The sequence below is a fragment of the Saccoglossus kowalevskii genome, chromosome 6 (assembly GCF_978046115.1).
Source record: "Saccoglossus kowalevskii chromosome 6, keSacKowa6.1, whole genome shotgun sequence".
Taxonomy (NCBI): Eukaryota; Metazoa; Hemichordata; class Enteropneusta; family Harrimaniidae; genus Saccoglossus; species Saccoglossus kowalevskii.
In genome coordinates this window covers 19,357,169-19,375,800 of record NC_140646.1, presented here as the reverse complement: position 1 = coordinate 19,375,800, position 18,632 = coordinate 19,357,169, and the positions used below count along the sequence as shown (strand labels likewise).

The window sequence follows — 18,632 nt, the reverse complement described above, 5'->3', positions numbered from 1 at the left end:
TAAAGGAATTGGGGACAGTGGGAATCGAGTCCCAAGGGATAACGCGAAAAAAAACGCAAAGGCTCATGGTAGATGCTTTAAACCCTGTATGACCAAACATAAGAGGACATCCACGTCAGTCAAAATTTTACCCACACAAGTAAATTGTGTACTCAGATTTAAAATGTACACGTATTAGCTTAGTCCTGTCTTGCAATGCAATGCAATGCAGAGCGATTAAGGGACTGTGGAGGAATCATGCTCCTGCATGTAGTGCACAGCTTCCATTCTAACAAAGAATATTCAGAATAAAAACAAACGTTTTAGGTTTTACTCGATTTATTGCCAAGAGAGTTTTTCAGCTGCTGCTAGTAGTAGTTTTACTTGTTACAAACAATCCATCAAAACAATTATGTTTAAAGCATTCTTGAAAATGACATTATATTCTTAAAATATTAATGCTAGAACCGATGCACAAGTGGAAAGTGAAATACAATAGAACACCATAACAAAGTGCATCTTGTGGGCGATTGATATACCAGCCTCATTCTCATATCAAAATGGCGGCCATGACAGTAGCCTCATTCTCATATCAAAATGGCAGCCATGACACAGTAGCCTCATTCTCATATCAAAATGGCAGCCATGACACAGTAGCCTCATTCTCATATCAAAATGGCAGCCATCACACAGTAGCCTCATTCTCATATCAAAATGGCGGCCATGACAATTTTTGTTTTCTCTTTAGTCAAGTCTAGGTGAATGAATTATTAATTTATCTCTGCCAAACATGTCAATTGCTGGTTGAATTAAATGAGCTCTACACTGAGAAATTTACACCATACTAAGTGAGTTATAATACATATGCACTTATGTGCATTGCCAGTTTCAAAACAAACTCTAAAACTGTACAAATAAAATAAGTAAATGAAGACTAGACTGGCTGGCTAGAAGAGCAAGTACACACATTTCCTGGACAAACACTACTGATCATTGGATCACGCAGATTAATTATAGGTACTACAAGCTCAATGTGAATACATATAAAAATATTTGCACTAATGACCATTTAATTAAATACTATATATTAGTCATTGGAATCACAATCATCAAACTTGACTATAAATAAATCAGTAATGTAGCCAGGCTTCATTTTTGTACACACAATCACTTGAAAGCATATGCAGACTTTAAATGTGCAAATCAAAGCTGACATGGATAAAAAAAAAACTCATTTAAACCATCATCTTTACTTGGATACAGTGTGGATGGCATGTGCAAGGTATGCATTGTTCTTTGATGAGATACCAGCTACAGAGATTCTGCCATCTTTTGTTAGGTATACAGAGAATTCTTCAGTGATGCGTGCAACCTGCATAATGAAGATAAAGATGGCATATTATAAATATTAGAAACATGACAAGAAACACCCTCATTCAATTTTTACTCAACTGCCCACACTGTTGAGTGAGCGTTTTATACCACAGAAATATTCAGCAATCAATTACATTTCCAATGCTGAATGTATGTAGATTTACATACATCTTTAGTGTATGTGCTAGTTATTGTATGCTTTGTCATTTGCTCATGAATAATTCAATGCATTCTATGTGACTTGTGCATTACCAGAAATAATGTACAGCCATAAAAATGGGTCACATGACAAAAAGTGGTATAAATATCAGTACAGTAGAACTACCGGTATGTGTAGGAGGGAGGTGGTTTATTGTACAAAAGGATCAACATTTTTCCAATTTGATGGCGGGTCTGGGATTATAAATTTACACAAACTAGTAACCAATATGCGTGTAATAATATGACTGGCAATAACAAAATATTCCACAATGCTATCGCCGTTTTTAAAATTATGTACGTTTTATTTTGTGAAATTTCACAAAGTACATACTGTAAAATGACTAATTTTCATTGGGTTAAAATTTCGCTGATTTATCATTTCAGGCATATTCAGTGGGTTTTAAATTTACGGTTTTATAATTTAGATAATGTGTTCTATGCTAAATTTTACATATTCACTGGGTTTTAATTTAGTGTATTTTCTAGTCAGCGAAATAAGCAAAATTGAAACCCAGTGAATAATTAATCCTTTTACAGTAGACTACTGATAATGAAATCAGAAATTATTGTGAACACCACATGTTGCTTACCTGATCAGGTTTGAGTCCGGTGAAACAAAACATGCCAATCTGGTCTGTAATATGTTGCCAATTGTGAGAGGAACCTTCTTTTTTCAGATTTTCAACCAACTGTGAACGCATAGTGATGATTCTATCAGCCATGCCTTTGACCTCTGTCAACCTGACAACAAAGCATCAATCTATCAGACTGTATGGCTCAAGCAACAAAACTGTAAGGACGAGTAAGCCAAGTGATCTTCTGTGCTTACAGGATTGGATTTTAAAGACAGTCTGCAATATGTGCGACAATGACCATGTTGAAGATGAACAACATTTTGTCACAAATTGTCCTCATTACAATGAAATAAGATTAAAACTTTACATTGTAGCTAATAAACGTATACCAAATTTTGACAAATTTAGTAATGAAAATAAATTCATATCATTACTAAGTGACGAGAAAATGTCTATTCCTTTAGCGCAATATTTAAAAAACTGTTTTAATACAAGACAGCAGCACCTACATAAACTAAGCCAGTAATACATTCCTTGTATTCAAATTATTATCTTTTTTTTTTTTTTTTTATGCCTTTTTGTTCCCTTACTCTTTATGTGGTTATTTTTCTTTTACTAATATCTGATTTGTAACCCTTTTCATCCCCTCCGGGGGATGTTGTGTGTTAATAAATAAATAAATACAAATGAGATTGAATACATCAATGTCAGGGGTTTCACAAATGCATTTAACAGCAGGCTATCATCCTGTAACAGGTCAAAAATTAATAAAAAGGCTCTCAGCAGTGCAAAGCGCTGCAGCGAGACCAGCGTAGACAGTTGAGAGAGCAGAGAGTAGACAGCCAATTTGGGCTTATAGCAGGCTATAAAAGTACCAGTTGTCAATTGTCAAAAGTACCAGTATGTGATACCCCTGGTCATAGTTGATGGTACTGTGATCGTGCACAATATTTATGTTTTTTGCTTTAAACTACTTCAATAGTACATGTGATGCAGGTAGACCAATCAAGAATAGAAGAACAAAAGTTCTGACAAAAGTACAGCTTCAAATATTTGTTTTTGTGCAGCTAGAGGGCTTATCTTACCACTGGCTCCTTAGTTCAGCCGTATTTAGAATGGTAGAAGCAATTCTTGGTCCACTGAGTGGGGGATTTGAGTACATTGGTCGAATGATGATCTTGAGCTGAGATTCACAACGTTTAGCTTCTTCCTCAGACTCGCAGATGAGTGTAAAAGCACCCACACGTTCACCTAAGAGGTAATAAATACACACTGGTAAAAACTCCATAAATAGACTTGTACAGAATTGCAATGGGTAGACATAGATAAAGGCAAGTACAACTATACTTGTATAAAGATTCGTTATTTTTTTTTAAATCGAATGAATCTGACAAGTAGAAAACTCACCATACAATCCCATGTTTTTAGCATAAGATTGTGCTAAGGCAATGTTATGACCTTCGTTTACAAACATTCTCACAGCTGCGGCATCATTGTCAATATTACCACTTGCAAAACCTTGATAAGCCATGTCAAAGAAGGGGAACAGTTTGCGAGACTGGCAAAAAAGGTGAAGACAAATTACTGATGGTAACAAAGTTATTTCCTAAAGAGCTCAGGAATTGCATATTCTATCAAGCAATTCAGATATACATTTACTGCATGAACTAGTTAACAATAGAAGAATAGATTTCTGGACCAGAAGTTTAAATGTTTTTTGAACTGCGCCCCCCCCCCCCAGCTAATACTAAAGAATGAAGACTAATTTGCATATTTATTCTGATACAATAGAAATTAACATAGACTATTGTTTTCTTGAAAGTTCATACATGGCATTTCAGTGGTCAAGCAAGGTAAAACATCTGGGTAGAACACTGATGTGTAACACTTTACAATATCATCCCAAGAACAGACTGATTTTGGACCCAAGTTGGACTATTTAAACTTAATTCTCTGTACTTGTAGCTCTAAACTAAATCAGTGAATTTTAAACACATTACAAAATGAAAGTGAACGCATACGAGGCCGAGACACCTTCAAGTGATCAGCACTGCTTGAACTAGTAATTATGGTAAATTTAAAAATCATGTTTTGAATTTACATAGAACTCTCGCACATACCTTGATGATTTGGGACAGCTCTTTCCACTGGTCAGGCTGAAACATTATACAAACAATAGATCTTTATCAGTATAACTATTTACATAAACAGACTTAGTAAATTGGGTCAGTTTCTGGTCAAATTCACTCACATCGCAATTGCACTTTGTTTATTTTACTCTTTAATGATACCTGTATTTCTAAAGATGCATTGAACATTATTATAACAATATTTTACGTGATTACAGCCTTTTCATATATATATATATATATATATATATATATATATATATACACACATACATATATACATACACACCCAAACACACTGTCCTGTACTTGGCTTTATTGCTCCCAGCATTCTTTACTTCTTGTAATTTCTAAAGCAGTTGTTGCATTGTTTACAAAAACTATGAATGCGATGACTGTTACTTCAATTAACACTGTTAAAAATGTCATCCAGTTCCAGAATGTAGAAGAAATAAAATACCCCCCCCCCCCCTCCCCCCGAGAATTTGTTATTACAGGTGGTAATAATTTCATTGTTAGGGAACGGCAGCATATCATCATCCGCAACGTTCCATGTTACATCGGTTCTATTTTAGCCAGGTTTCATAATCGTGACAAGTTCCACGAGGCACTAGTATTATTGACATGCTCAGCAGCACTCATTCAATTGTCAGGTATTATGTTTTGTATTATAATTATTGCATCAAATACATAGAATACTTCATACAGAAATCAATTGTGTTAAACTTTAGACCATACTTACTTTAGGGTCAACACCAGTTGGGTTGTGTGCACAAGCATGCAGTAAAATAATTGAGTTTTCTGGAATTTTCTGAAAAGAAATACAACACAATTTATACACTATATTCCATCCACCAGATCAAGTCAGCCAATCAGTTACTGTAAAACCATTTATTTTCACTGATACTTAATATCATTAATTTGATGTTTTGAACATATTCACCGTGTTTTAATTTAAAATTTGTCAAGAAAACAACGAGTTTTAACAGGTTTTACTTATCAGCAAAATGAAAACCAAGTGAATAATTAATGCATTTACAGTAATTTGACTGGATTAAAATATTAAATGTGCATATTTGAATTAACTCTTGTCTGTACTTTGAATGGAATTCACCCAAGAACCATAAAGTCTGATAAATGATAATTAAAATAACTTTGCCATCGGTTGGCACATTTGAATCATAGCCAACAGACAAGCACCTTTATCTAACCGACCCCACTACAGTACACATCTACTTAACTCAACATAATACACAGATCAGAAACTCACAGAAATATCTTCATATGCTCCCTTGGCATCAAATCCACACGTGGAGGGATCATAGTAACGGTATTGTTTTACCTCGATTCCAGCATGTCTGTCAGGAATAAATACAAACATCACAGCTTCATAAGTATTACTATTACTTCAAATTTGTGTTACATCAACTTTCTCCATTAATTTTTATACATTTGTTTCAATACTTCATGCCATACACACAATTATTTATAAAATCACTAGCTGTTGGGCTGGGTCATGTTAGGTTTATGTCCCATGTGACAAATACAATGTACGTGAAATATGTTGTTTACATTTCACATTTGAACATATGGAGCACAAGGAAAAAAAACTTACCAACCAAATGTTAATATGTCTATATATAACCTACAATAAACCCTTGTCTTTTTTATCATTCAATGCTAGCAGTCATCTTGTACACGTACTGTGCATTTAACTTTCATTAAAGCATTCTGTTGCATGCACTACATATGTTATCAACAATCTGACTAATACTTTGCAAGAAGGCACCTCTTTATTCAACAAGGTATGTATGCTTAAAATTATAGTATGTAAACTTACTTGAAGATTGGGGTGTGGTTGCCCCATGAAGGTTTTGGTAACCAAACCTCCTTGACACCTGGGTAGAACTTGCTCAAGAAATTAGCTCCAATACGCAAGGACCCAGTACCAGATATTCCCTGAGCTGTGACGTTCTAGTGAAGAAAACACTTTAAATTATTATAAAGGCAGCAATCTGATAAGATGTAAATATTCCAGGGTAAACACCAAGAACACCCATATATTCCAGGGTAAATCTCAAGCACAATTGTATATACCATAGTACCTCTCTAGACCACACATGTATACCATAGTACGGTACCTCTCTAGACCCCACATGTATTCCAGGATACCTCGCCAGAACATCTATATAGTCCATGGTAATCCTCTAGGGCACCCATATATTTGATGGTAAACCTCCAGGGTACACCTCTAGGACACCCATATATTCCAGGGTATATTTCATTTATTTCAGGGTAAACCTACAGAACACCTATATATTCTAGGGTACATCACCTGAATGTACATATAGTCAAGAGTACACATCCAGAATACCAATACAATCTAGGGTAGACCTCCCAAGAACCCATATGCTCCATGATACACCTCCAGAATACCAATATATTCTGGGGTAGACCTCCCAAGAACCCATATACTCCATGATACACATCCAGAATACCAATACAATCTAGGGTAGACCTAAGAACCCATATACTCCATGATACACATCCAGAACACCAATACAATCTAGGGTAGACCTGAAAACCCATATACTCCATGATACACATCCAGAATACCAATACAATCTAGGGTAGACCTAAGAACCCATATACTCCATGATACACATCCAGAATACCAATACAATCTAGGGTAGACCTCCCAAGAACCCATATACTCCATGATACACATCCAGAATACCAATACAATCTAGGGTAGACCTCCCAAGAACCCATATACTCCATGATACACATCCAGAACACCCATATATTCTGGGGGTAGACCTCCCAAGAACCCATATACTCCATGATACACATCCAGAACACCAATATATTCTGGGGTAGACCTCCCAAGAACCCATATACTTCATGATACACATCCAGAACACTAATACAATCTAGGGTAGACCTCCTGAAAACCCATATACTCCATGATACACATCCAGAACACCCATATATTCTGTGGGTAGACCTCCCAAGAACCCATATACTCCATGATACACATCCAGAACACCAATACAATCTGGGGTAGACCTCCCAAGAACCCATATACTTCATGATACACATCCAGAACACCAATACAATCTAGGGTAGACCTCCTGAAAACCCATATACTCCATGATACACATCCAGAACACCCATATATTCTGGGGTAGACCTCCCAAGAACCCATATACTCCATGATACACATCCAGAACACCAATACAATCTAGGGTAGACCTCCTGAAAACCCATATACTCCATGATACACATCCAACACCCATATATTCTGGGGGTAGACCTCCCAAGAACCCATATACTCCATGATACACATCCAGAACACCAATATATTCTGGGGTAGACCTCCCAAGAACCCATATACTCCATGATACACATCCAGAACACCAATATATTCTGGGGTAGACCTCCCAAGAACCCATATACTCCATGATACACATCCAGAACACCAATATATTCTGGGGTAGACCTCCAAGAACCCATATACTCCATGATACACATCCAGAACACCCATATATTCAGGATGAATCAACAGGAATTGCTTACCCTTTTATTTTTGATAGCATCACAGTTGTCACCAAATGCCAGAATAGCGGAAGCCTTGGTAAATTCTGCCAGACCAGTTATACCTAGATATTCTTTGTCCAAGTTCTTAGATCGAATTATGTCTTCAGCCTGAATATAAACAAAATAATACCACCCAAATAAAAAAATTAAATTTTCTAAGAAATGAGACATGAAAATACACTATTTCTCAACACTTTGAGATCTATACAGTTGGACACTACAATACAAATAATAATCATTATTATAAACACAGGATGAGTGGTACTGTCATGTCTCTTGTGAACACTTGGCAAAATGTACGCACCATGAAATTGATTGAAATAGTTTTGCCTTTTGCATTTTGAATACTTGGCAAAACCTATGAATTGCCATTATCACAATAAGAAGTGAAATTCTAAACTTTTTTTCCTTACAAACATTTGGCAAAATGTATGGCTTGCCATTATCACGATAAGCACCTGGAGTGGTACCGTCTTTTCTCTTACCTTACGAACACTCGGCAAAACATATGGCTTGCCATTATCATCACGATAAGCACCAACACCCAAATTCATTTTGTTGGGACTTTTATCTTTCTTGAAGGCTTCAGATACACCAAGAATTGCGTCAGGTGGTCCCATTTCAACATTGCTCCATATAGAACTAAAATAAAAAGTTTGTATAACTGACTTTAATACCTTTGATAAATAAATAACTACATGGCTTTTCATAAATTAAAGGAATTTGACTGGAATTTCTGCTAAATTACATGAACCCTCTGTGAATAGTTATTTGAAAGCCCAGGGTTACCAAGTTTCAATTCAAAATGGCTGCTTTTTAAAAATTCAAGTTACAATTAACTTTCAACATATTACCACACTCTGTATATTGAATAAACTCTAGATGTACCGGTATTCCAAGAAATACTATAATAAATGTGAAAATGACATTTCTACGACAGTCATTAAGCATTGTATAGGTGAAAAGAAAACGCATGACCTATGTTCATGTAGTATGAAGAGGAAATCTATTTAATGTTATGTTCATAGTATGAACAACAAAGAAGGTTTCTATTTGACCATATACAAATAATTTCAGTAACTTGTAAGTTCATAGTAAATTTATTTTTCTGAGTCCTCGCAGTACACAGATCAATTTATTAAACATTGCCTTAGATTAAATTAAGACATAGTAGGAATATAATTATAGATATATTTGCAAAGTATTTTTTTGTATATTTAATTTTCACTGAATCTTTGTAATTTGTGTCAACTTTTTTTTTTATCTTTCACTGTTAATAATTTTTTTATTGTCTTCTTTTTACTGACCTTACTGCTGTATTTTATAAAGTCAGTGTTGTGTCAATAATTGAATGTCTATCTGCTTGACCTAGCAATTAATAGACCATGTTCTTTTAATGACAAGTCACCCACTGTGCTACTGTACATAGTTTAAAGTATTACTATATTAATAACCTCATAACCTTGCCATTTCTGATTTAACAGCAACATAACTTAATATTTATTAATATTTTCTGACTGTATTTTTAACAGTTTATACTAAAATGAAGATACATGTAAATGTTTCCACTCCACTTTGCTCGATTGCTACTAGATTGAATTTCTCTGACAAGTAAAAAATAGACATTGTGCTACAAACATTCTCACAAAATTTACGATTCACAGTCTATACACAACATGACTATAACAATCATATGGATACTTTTAGAAGTGCATCCCAATAGAAGTGCACATAAACCAAATATAATAGTTAGGCCAAAAAATAATTTGTGTTGCCCTCAAGTGGGGAAAATTAAAAAATTGGATCGGTCGGTCGGATTTTTTTTTTTAAACTTGAAAACTAAACGCAAATAGCCAAGGTATATGGGGGAAAAAAACTCAACCCTATATTTCATATTTTTCGGTCGGTCGCTGAGGGAAACAAAACAATTTTTTTGGGGGGTTTATTGTATGCTTAATTCATCTGAATAATCAGAGCCCACCAAGACTACCATGAATGGCATGTGAATGAACTAGGAAAGATGTTAAATACTTGCTCGACACTCAGTTTACTTTTCAAAAAACATGGTGGAAATTGCTTTGCGTCAAGAGTTTGTGTATGACTGAAAAAGTTTCAAAACAAATACAAGGATGAAGATTATGCATTTGACTGTTCTACCACAGACCCTACAAAATTTTACACTGTAAATTCAGATAGTATGTAAACAATAACGGTATGTAATAAAATGTGCGTGTTCATGTGAAAATGTTCTCCATTGTGAAAGTGGTGTGACAATGCAACTCATTTTGCAATTCAATGTTTCCAAAAATAAATCAAAGAAAGCTTAGAAAGAACTCCCATGTGCTGAGAGTATTGGAGACACATTAAATATAATTTGAAATTACTTGGCTGAAAACTAATTATGCAAATCAGAAAATTAACATGAACAGATTTGATTGTAAAACTAATGAGGTCTGCGCAATGTAACAAAAACTATGTACCAATTGAAATGTGATTAGAACCAAAAAATTATGAATTATTATGCTAATTAGGGAAATAATATGAACAGAGCTTTACCCCAAACTAATTAGGTTTGTACATTGTCCTGGAGCATCTTTGTACTAAGTTTCATTAAAATGGAAATTAGTACTTTAGATATCAGTGTGAAAGCATAAAATTGGTTAATTATGCAAATTAGGTAATTACTATGTACAGATTTTAATCCACAATTATCCACTCTGTCTATTGTCCTACAGCATCCATGTATAAACATTCACTGAAATGCGATGATTAGTACTTGAGATACCCGTGGAAAAGCTGAAAATTAACTAATTATGCAAATTAGGTGATTAATATGCACAAATATTTATCCGAAACAATCAATCTCTGCATAGTCCTTGAGTATGTAAGTACCAAGTTTCATTGAAATGTAATGCTCACTACTTACATCAAAAGCTGAAAATTAATTAATTATGCAAATTAGGTAATTATATGTACTGATATTACCATAAAAACTATCAGGTCTGTGCAGTGTCATATGATATCTATGTACCAAGTTTCATTGAAATGTGATGATTAGTACTTGAGATATCAGTGGAAAAATCGAAAATTGACTAATCATTATGCAAATTAGGTAATTAGTATCCATGGATTATTACCAAAAACTAATCAAAACCTAGCATTAGTTCAGAGCATCTATGTACCAAGTTTCATCAAAATCCAATGAGTGGTTGTTTAGATATCAGTGGAACAGTCATGGAACCACTAAAAAATAGCTAATTATCATGCAAATTAGGTAATTAATATGCACGAATTTTTACCAAAAACTAATAAACTCTGCACATATGTTCAGAGCATCTATGTACCAAGTTTCATCAAAATCCAATGAGTGGTTCTTTAGATATCAGTGGAACAGTCATAGAACAGCTAAAAATTAACTAATTATCATGCAAATTAGGTAATTAACGAGCATGGATTTTTACCAAAACCTAATCAAATCTGCGCATTGGCTCAGAGCATCTATGCACCAAGTTTCATCAAAAACCGATGAATGGTTCTTGAGATAGCAGTGGAACAGTCGGACACACACACATACACACACACACACACACACACACACAGACACACTAACTGCAAAGACTCCCATTTTGTGCTTCGCACATGGGAGTCAAAAAGATGCAACTTTCCCCCTAAACAGATGTGGTATGAAAATGGTCATTCTCCACCTTTTCTTTTTATATTATACTGGCAAAATAAATATGGTACGTGTACTATAAAATGCATTTAAATAACAATAAAGAAGCATGTTCTCAGTGCTGAAAATTCACAGAAACCACAGCGTTAATTGACTTGGCAATTATTTTTCACTAGTTTCAATGAGACCAAGGCATTTTTACCATGTTTTGCCTCAAATTGCTAAGCTTAAGCCCTGTGTTATGCAGATTAAATTAAATTTAGTTAAGATGTGTACTTTCTGAGGTCAGCCTAGGCTGATGGTAAATGAATGCAACCATGTTCACTACTAGACAGTAAATACAATTGGAAATGTCAACGTGTTAGTCAAACCAATACGAATTTGGGAAATTCAACTATGGGAACTTTTTAAAGTCCCCTGGGGCAAGTTTTAACTGTTGAAGACTACTCGTATACTCAGAGTACACAACATTTGAATAAATTACATTACAGAAGTTGATAAAGCTATGATATAGTTTTATGAGTTGTGAGGCTGGAGAGGTCAGATACACTTAACAGACAATGGCAAGCACTTTTAGATTCTAGAGGAGTAGAAGCATACTTTATATAATATCTGCAGTAGCAGTGGGCACGTTATAACAGTAGCCGTGATTTCGCGTCAATTTTAGTCCGGATAGGTTATTATAATAGGTATATTGCTACATGCAGTATTTAAATACCTGGTTGCCAGACACTAAGATTTACTACTCCGGTTAATGACCCTGAAACGTTTTGTCTCGCCTGAAATGTTCCGCATTTGACAACTAATATCGACGATTTTTTAAAGCAAATTTTCGAAACATTGAAAATGGCTATTTCATTGAAGGCTTTTGTAGAGTTGCAACCAACTAAAGAGTCTTTTATGTGACCCAGTTACAGTCACGGTAAATAGGACGACACGCCGGGTCACTGACACGGCATTTTGTCTTCGCAAATTGGCGTTAAAAGCAGGAATACGTCCGCCTTGTACTCACCTAGCTCTTGTGGATGATTGATAAATCACTCCTTTTGCATGGTGATGTTTGAAAGCGGCGCTAACCAAGGATTTTGCACAGTTTTGTAGAGCCATGTTTGCTGTCGAGCTTCTGTCTGACCTTAGTTCAACCCTATCTTGGAGATCTCGCCAGGGAATGACACGTCTCGTAGAGTATCACGAGAATGCGTGATTTCTTCTCATTGGCTCACGTGCATTGGCTTAATTATCCTATCACGTGACATGCGGTGTCAAAGTTGAACAACATGTCTGCTTCCATGAAATTAAAGCGTCTGCAAGGGGGAGTGGCATTTATTTGCCATTTGAGACATGGAATCCCGAAACCCTTTGATGAAAAAACGACTAAGAGATGGAACTCTACCAATGCTTCCACAAATGAGCATTATTGCATGGATGTCGTCAAGTAAGTGTTGATTTTCCCAATTTTCTAAACATGAATATCATTGGTCGCATTCAAGAGGGTAAGCCTGACATGTAGGCGTGAGTAGGCCCTCGCCGGCCGAACGGCATCATAGACCACTTTCCCGGAAGTAGCAAAACTGGGGTGCAAAAATACTCCTGCTTTGTCATAGCGGAAAATACAAACATGTCAGTTTGCTGATAGTCGGTAGAAGGGAATTTTATTTTTGTTACGTCAATTGTTACACCCAGAAGCACAATATCACGCGTGCAAGTTTATGTTACACCCCAATTTTGCATGCGAAAAGCCGTATCTTCGACTTCCGGGAAAGTCGTCTATACCGCACGTTGTGTTTGGAGCACCGCGGAAGGCGCAGTTTGTTACATTTCCATTTATGTGTTTATTGTAAACTAGTATACAGTCTTAGTTTTTTTTTAATTTCAATGATACTAATAGTCTCATGTAAAAAATAATGTTCACTTACAAATGTACTTGTGGAAAACAAAAAAAGGAATCTCAAAATATAAAATATTAGGACACCACAGTTATTCTGTACCATGATGGAAGACTTTATATATATATGTATGTATATATATATTAGAAAATAATTCAATAATAAAGTTGCATGGGGATTTGGCCACTTATTTCTCATTAATTACTTTTTGTTGCAGGAAACATGATTATGAAAATTTCTTGTGTACGCTTTTACTGCCAAAAAATGCGAGAACAGCAACATTTGCTCTGAGGGCATTCAATGTTGATGTAGCTACAGTAAAAGACAATACATCAGATATCAAGATTGCTCAAATGCGAATGCAGTTTTGGAAGGAAACAATAAATGAAATTTATCAAGTAGGTAAAATACAAATGTTATTAGATCACATAAACATTCCATGAACAAAATTCATTTACCACTTTAATTGTTTAATGGTTTTCCAATAAGAAGTACTAATACAGTAAAGAGCATAAAGCTGTGGTCATTATAAACATTTTAAAATTAATTTCAATAAATCAAAATGGATGCTAGAATTCGAATTGACCAATCCAGAAATGGTATTGTGACATCAACGTTAGTTCTAGTTAATATTACCTGAGATATTTCAACAAGCTTCCATTATGAATATGTGGGCAGTCACAGCTGCTACATCATGTGAAGGTATATGTTTAGCTCTTGAGCCAATCACTATTGAATATTTGAACTTGAATGATTTCTGTTGATTGGCTTTTACAAATTGTTATACAGGTAAATATGTTTAAAACCGAAGCTCTAGCCTTGTGCCTTTCACTGTATATTTATACAGTATTTATATAATATACAGAGTAAAATTGATCAGAGTGGATTTTTAACCAGATGTTCAAGTTTATACCATTACATGGTGTCTTCACGAGAGTCATACTATAAACCTACAGAATTGATCTTCCTCAAACAAAATAAGAAACAATTATTTCTTTGCATATGATCCTATGAGAATATCACAAAGTATGCACAAAGTCAGTGTGGCAATCATATCATATCAACTAATATGTTCGATCGTGACGTTGTAAATGTAAGGTGAAATTTTGAAACAAGTGCAGATACAGATTTGGAACAGTGAATTCTATTGTTTTCGGTGCTAAATGTACACAATGTATAAACATAACACATCATATTTTTTTTCTGTTATTATATATAGTTATAATTGAAATAAGCATCAGTTCTATTTTATCAATACTAAGGCATTCCTGGTCATGTTTTTACAGGGTTCACCGAGACAAACACCAATTGCATGCGAGTTGCACAGAGCAGTTGCTAGTCATAAACTGTCAAAGAGATGGTTCTCAAGGATCATTGAAGAAAGGGTATGTTTACTCTGATGAATGTTGTCATGATGAGGGTCCAACTTCTTGCTATCATCTTGTCAGATGATGTTCATAATCATTTATAGAATGAGATTGAAGTAAATTTGAAACGGCACTAATTGATCATCTGCGACTTTTATGTTTTGTTCATTGGTGAGTACAGGTACCATATTAAATGAAATATGTCTAATGTTACACTGTTTAGTGGGCTATAGTCTGGTATCAACAGTCACTGTTCAGCTACAAATGTATATGCCGGGTTGAGTCATTGATATGGTACATATGTGTTATTACATTTGCTACACCAGCATTTTGACTCCTCAAGACTATTCTCAATTAATCTTTTCTTGTGTGAATTTGTTTCCATGATCATGCATTAGTTGATATTGATTTGATTTTCTCAGGAGAGAAATTTACACGATAAGGCTCATGCCAGTTTAGAAGATGTTGAAAACTCTGCTGAGAAGACCACCTCATCATTGTTATACCTCATACTAGAGACATTAGGTGCAGTACTATTTATTTTAAATGACACACAATGCATGTATCAGTTCAACTTTTTATTTGAGTTTTAAAAATGACCACGCCCCTACAAGGATGTCTTTACTTGGATTAGGTTCCACAGAATATTTTGCCATCTCTGGCTATGTAAGATATCCCAAATTTCATGTGTTTTCAAATTTCTTAGGTTTGAAAGATGTGAATGCTGACCACGCAGCCAGCCACATTGGTAAATCACATGGTATTGTCACTCTGCTGAGATCTACACCACACCATGCCAGTAGAAGAAGAGTTTACTTACCAATGGAAATTCTTATAAAGGTATGGTTTACGTAGTCTGCTATGTCAATCACTGTTAGAGTAGCATTAACTACTGCTTCTAGATTATATCTAAATCTGTTTGTAATCAGCATTGTCAAGTAGAATTAAGAAATGTCTTCAGATCTGATTCAGATGTTAATTTCCACCAAAGAATGTTTTCTTATGTATAGTTACCTCACTCGTTACAGTAGGTGCTGGTCTGTACATTTTTTCCCCACAAATTGTTGTATTGCCAGATATTATAAAAAGCTAACCTCTTTTTCTTCTAATGAACTGGTTCTGCTTAATTGGAGCATAATTTAATGTATTACATTTTCTAAATAGTGGCTGGAGAAAATGAGATGGTGCTTGTCATAATGCAATTCAAGTAGTGCACATAATCTCCACATTTCTTCACTGAATGCCTGAACAATGAATTCCACTGTTATGTGCCTACTAATAATTTTTGAAAAAGTTAGAACACAATGTTAAAAACACTTTTTAAAACCCAGATTTTGAAAATAATTCAGGACAACAAAAAGTACCCCATCCTCAACAATATATATTATTATTTCAGTCTACAATTTTAGATGTGGCATAATATCTCTGCTATATCTATGGTAAAAGCATTAGTTAATAGTGCCAAAATGGCCGCTATCCACAAAAGTACACCCATCATTTTTTTTCAAAAATTAGGCTGGTGACCCACAACTTTTTTTAATTCAATATCTGGGTATTTTTTTTTTATGAGTAGGCCTTAATACTTTCTCGATGCTGAACTATACATACTTGGAATATTAAATAAATACCATATTTACACATTCACACACTCTCGATATTCTGTCTTGATGTATACTTTTACATATTCTCACAATATTCTCTATAATTTTCCCACATTATTTGGTAGTATGGCGTGTCACAAGAACAGATCCTACGTGGAAAAACAGAACAGAATTTGAAAGATGCTGTCTTTGAGATTGCAAGTCAAGCTAATTCACATTTACAGAAGGTGAGCGTTATTTTGTCCCAACAATTCTGAATCAACAAAATGGCATGTGAGAATAGGACATCTCGATTTAAATGTTTTATTGGTCAACAAGTTTTAAGTAACTTTGACTCAACCTTTACTCTTATCCTGGTTTAGCACATTTAGAACCATATTGTTTATACTGCATAATATTTAAAAACTTTTAAATCATTTATAAATATAGGTTGTCTTGAATTTTACAATTAACAGGCACAGTCAATGAAGAAGGAAATACCAAAAGAAGCATATTCAGCCTTTCTTTTGACAACTCCAATTGAAATATATTTAAAGAAAATCCAGCAATCTGACTTTGATGTTTTCCACCCTACACTGCAACAAAAGAACACAATGCTACCATTTAAGCTATGGACCAAATCCATGAGGAGTGCTTATTGATAACATTGCAATAGCGTTCCATCAATAGAAGACACATCAGCTGGCTTGATTACTTAGCAAGGTGATGTCTGAAGAAGGAAGGCTGTTGTAGAGCTGCATTAGGAGTATGCAAATACTTGTGCACAATAAGGGTTATTTATGCATGCAGATATGCACAGGCAAAATACTGTAACAATACTATCACATACAGTACTGTGAGGGTTTCTACAGTAGAAACTACATGTAAGTAAGGGGTGAACAGTTTGAAATGCTTGGAGAGTACATGCTTCTATGTACATGTAAGTAAGGGGGTGAACAGTTTGAAATGTACATAGTACATGCTTCTATGTTAAAGTAAGGGGTGTACAGTTTGAAATCCTTGAAATGCTTGCAGAGTACAAAAATGTTGATATTTCTCAGAGTTTTATGTCATGTAGATGCTATTTTTATACAACAGTTTGAAATGTATCAGTTTTTAAATAAACTGCATTTTGGGCGATGTGGCTCCGTGTATAATTACTTACATACTGTGGAATGTGTGTTGATACTCATCTACAAGTAACATACTGATGGTTTTATCATTGTACACCTCTTGACCATTTAAGAAAACACAAGTGTTTTTTTTTTCCCAGAGGCTCTATAACTTAGGCACTTGAATGTTAGAGGTTAATCACAGTGAAACTTTTGATACTATGGTTAATTCCAGATGTGAATAATGCATGCACGTTACATAGGATTCCTTGCAAGACACCATGAAATGTGATGCACCATCCTCCAGAAGATCAAATAGGTTATTACTTACATGGGTACTGTAAAGTATGCATTATGGTGATTGTATCAACCTACCTTTAATATGCAGTATGATAACCTAATATAAATCTTTTTTCCAGTTTGTAGTACTGTTATTGAGACAACAGCTCAAAATGTATTTGCACGTCTTCCAACATTAAAAATTTCTCTTGATAAGCTCCTCACCATCATTAAATATGTTTCGAATATTTGCATATAAACATTTTCAGACGCTTTCTTGGTGCAAGATATGTTTGCATAATTTGACCATGGTCTTGTAAAGCCTGCGTGTGGTGTGAATGACTGTGCCTAAAGAAATGAAATTTGATACATCTAGTGTACGCATTGACTTTACAAATGCAACATTCATATATGTACTGAATTTAGATGTGGCTGACAGAACTTGATTCACATGTATTGTTTTGGACAATTCGTAATAATCAAACACCACAACTACTCATGGTCATGTGTTTATTTTTTTGAAATCCACAAGTCTTAGTCTTTATGCAGATTTTAAACTGCTCCAGTTGTATTCAAATGCAGAGTACAATCGCTACAGTTAACTGTATTAACAGTAAACTGCTATTGTAAATCGGCCCATACACCGTGACTAAAAGCATCGCATCAGAGCCTTGAATGACTGAGCTGGAGGATCATGGCAAATAAATGCATTAGCACAAGTCATTCCAATATCGCGTAGTATTATTACAGAACAAAGAAGCTGATACTGAATCTTTCAATTTTAATTTTTACTGTTTGTATTGTGTTGAACTTGTCATGCTATCATCCCATAAACACTCTGCTTTCGGCCTTGTTCATTTACAAGATGACCACAGCC

At 34.8% G+C, this 18,632-nt stretch overlaps 2 protein-coding genes across 2 annotated transcripts; one reads left to right on the top strand and one right to left on the bottom strand.

Annotated features, from left to right (window-relative positions):
• Nucleotides 1-832: 832 nt before the first annotated feature.
• LOC100370510 (aspartate aminotransferase, mitochondrial-like) lies at nt 833-12,734 on the bottom strand. Its single transcript, XM_006817085.2, has 11 exons — nt 12,544-12,734; nt 8,344-8,500; nt 7,838-7,966; nt 6,099-6,232; nt 5,529-5,616; nt 5,001-5,069; nt 4,250-4,285; nt 3,537-3,687; nt 3,215-3,380; nt 2,145-2,295; nt 833-1,351 (listed from the first exon to the last, which is right to left on the bottom strand). The coding sequence occupies exons 1-11, from the start codon at nt 12,636-12,638 to the stop codon at nt 1,229-1,231; spliced, it is 1,299 nt and encodes a 432-aa protein (XP_006817148.1). The 5' UTR covers nt 12,639-12,734; the 3' UTR covers nt 833-1,228.
• Nucleotides 12,735-12,783: 49 nt separating this feature from the next.
• LOC100371109 (NADH dehydrogenase (ubiquinone) complex I, assembly factor 6-like) lies at nt 12,784-17,502 on the top strand. Its single transcript, XM_002735254.4, has 7 exons — nt 12,784-12,966; nt 13,635-13,815; nt 14,704-14,802; nt 15,207-15,309; nt 15,491-15,624; nt 16,511-16,612; nt 16,841-17,502. The coding sequence occupies exons 1-7, from the start codon at nt 12,809-12,811 to the stop codon at nt 17,024-17,026; spliced, it is 963 nt and encodes a 320-aa protein (XP_002735300.2). The 5' UTR covers nt 12,784-12,808; the 3' UTR covers nt 17,027-17,502.
• Nucleotides 17,503-18,632: the final 1,130 nt, after the last annotated feature.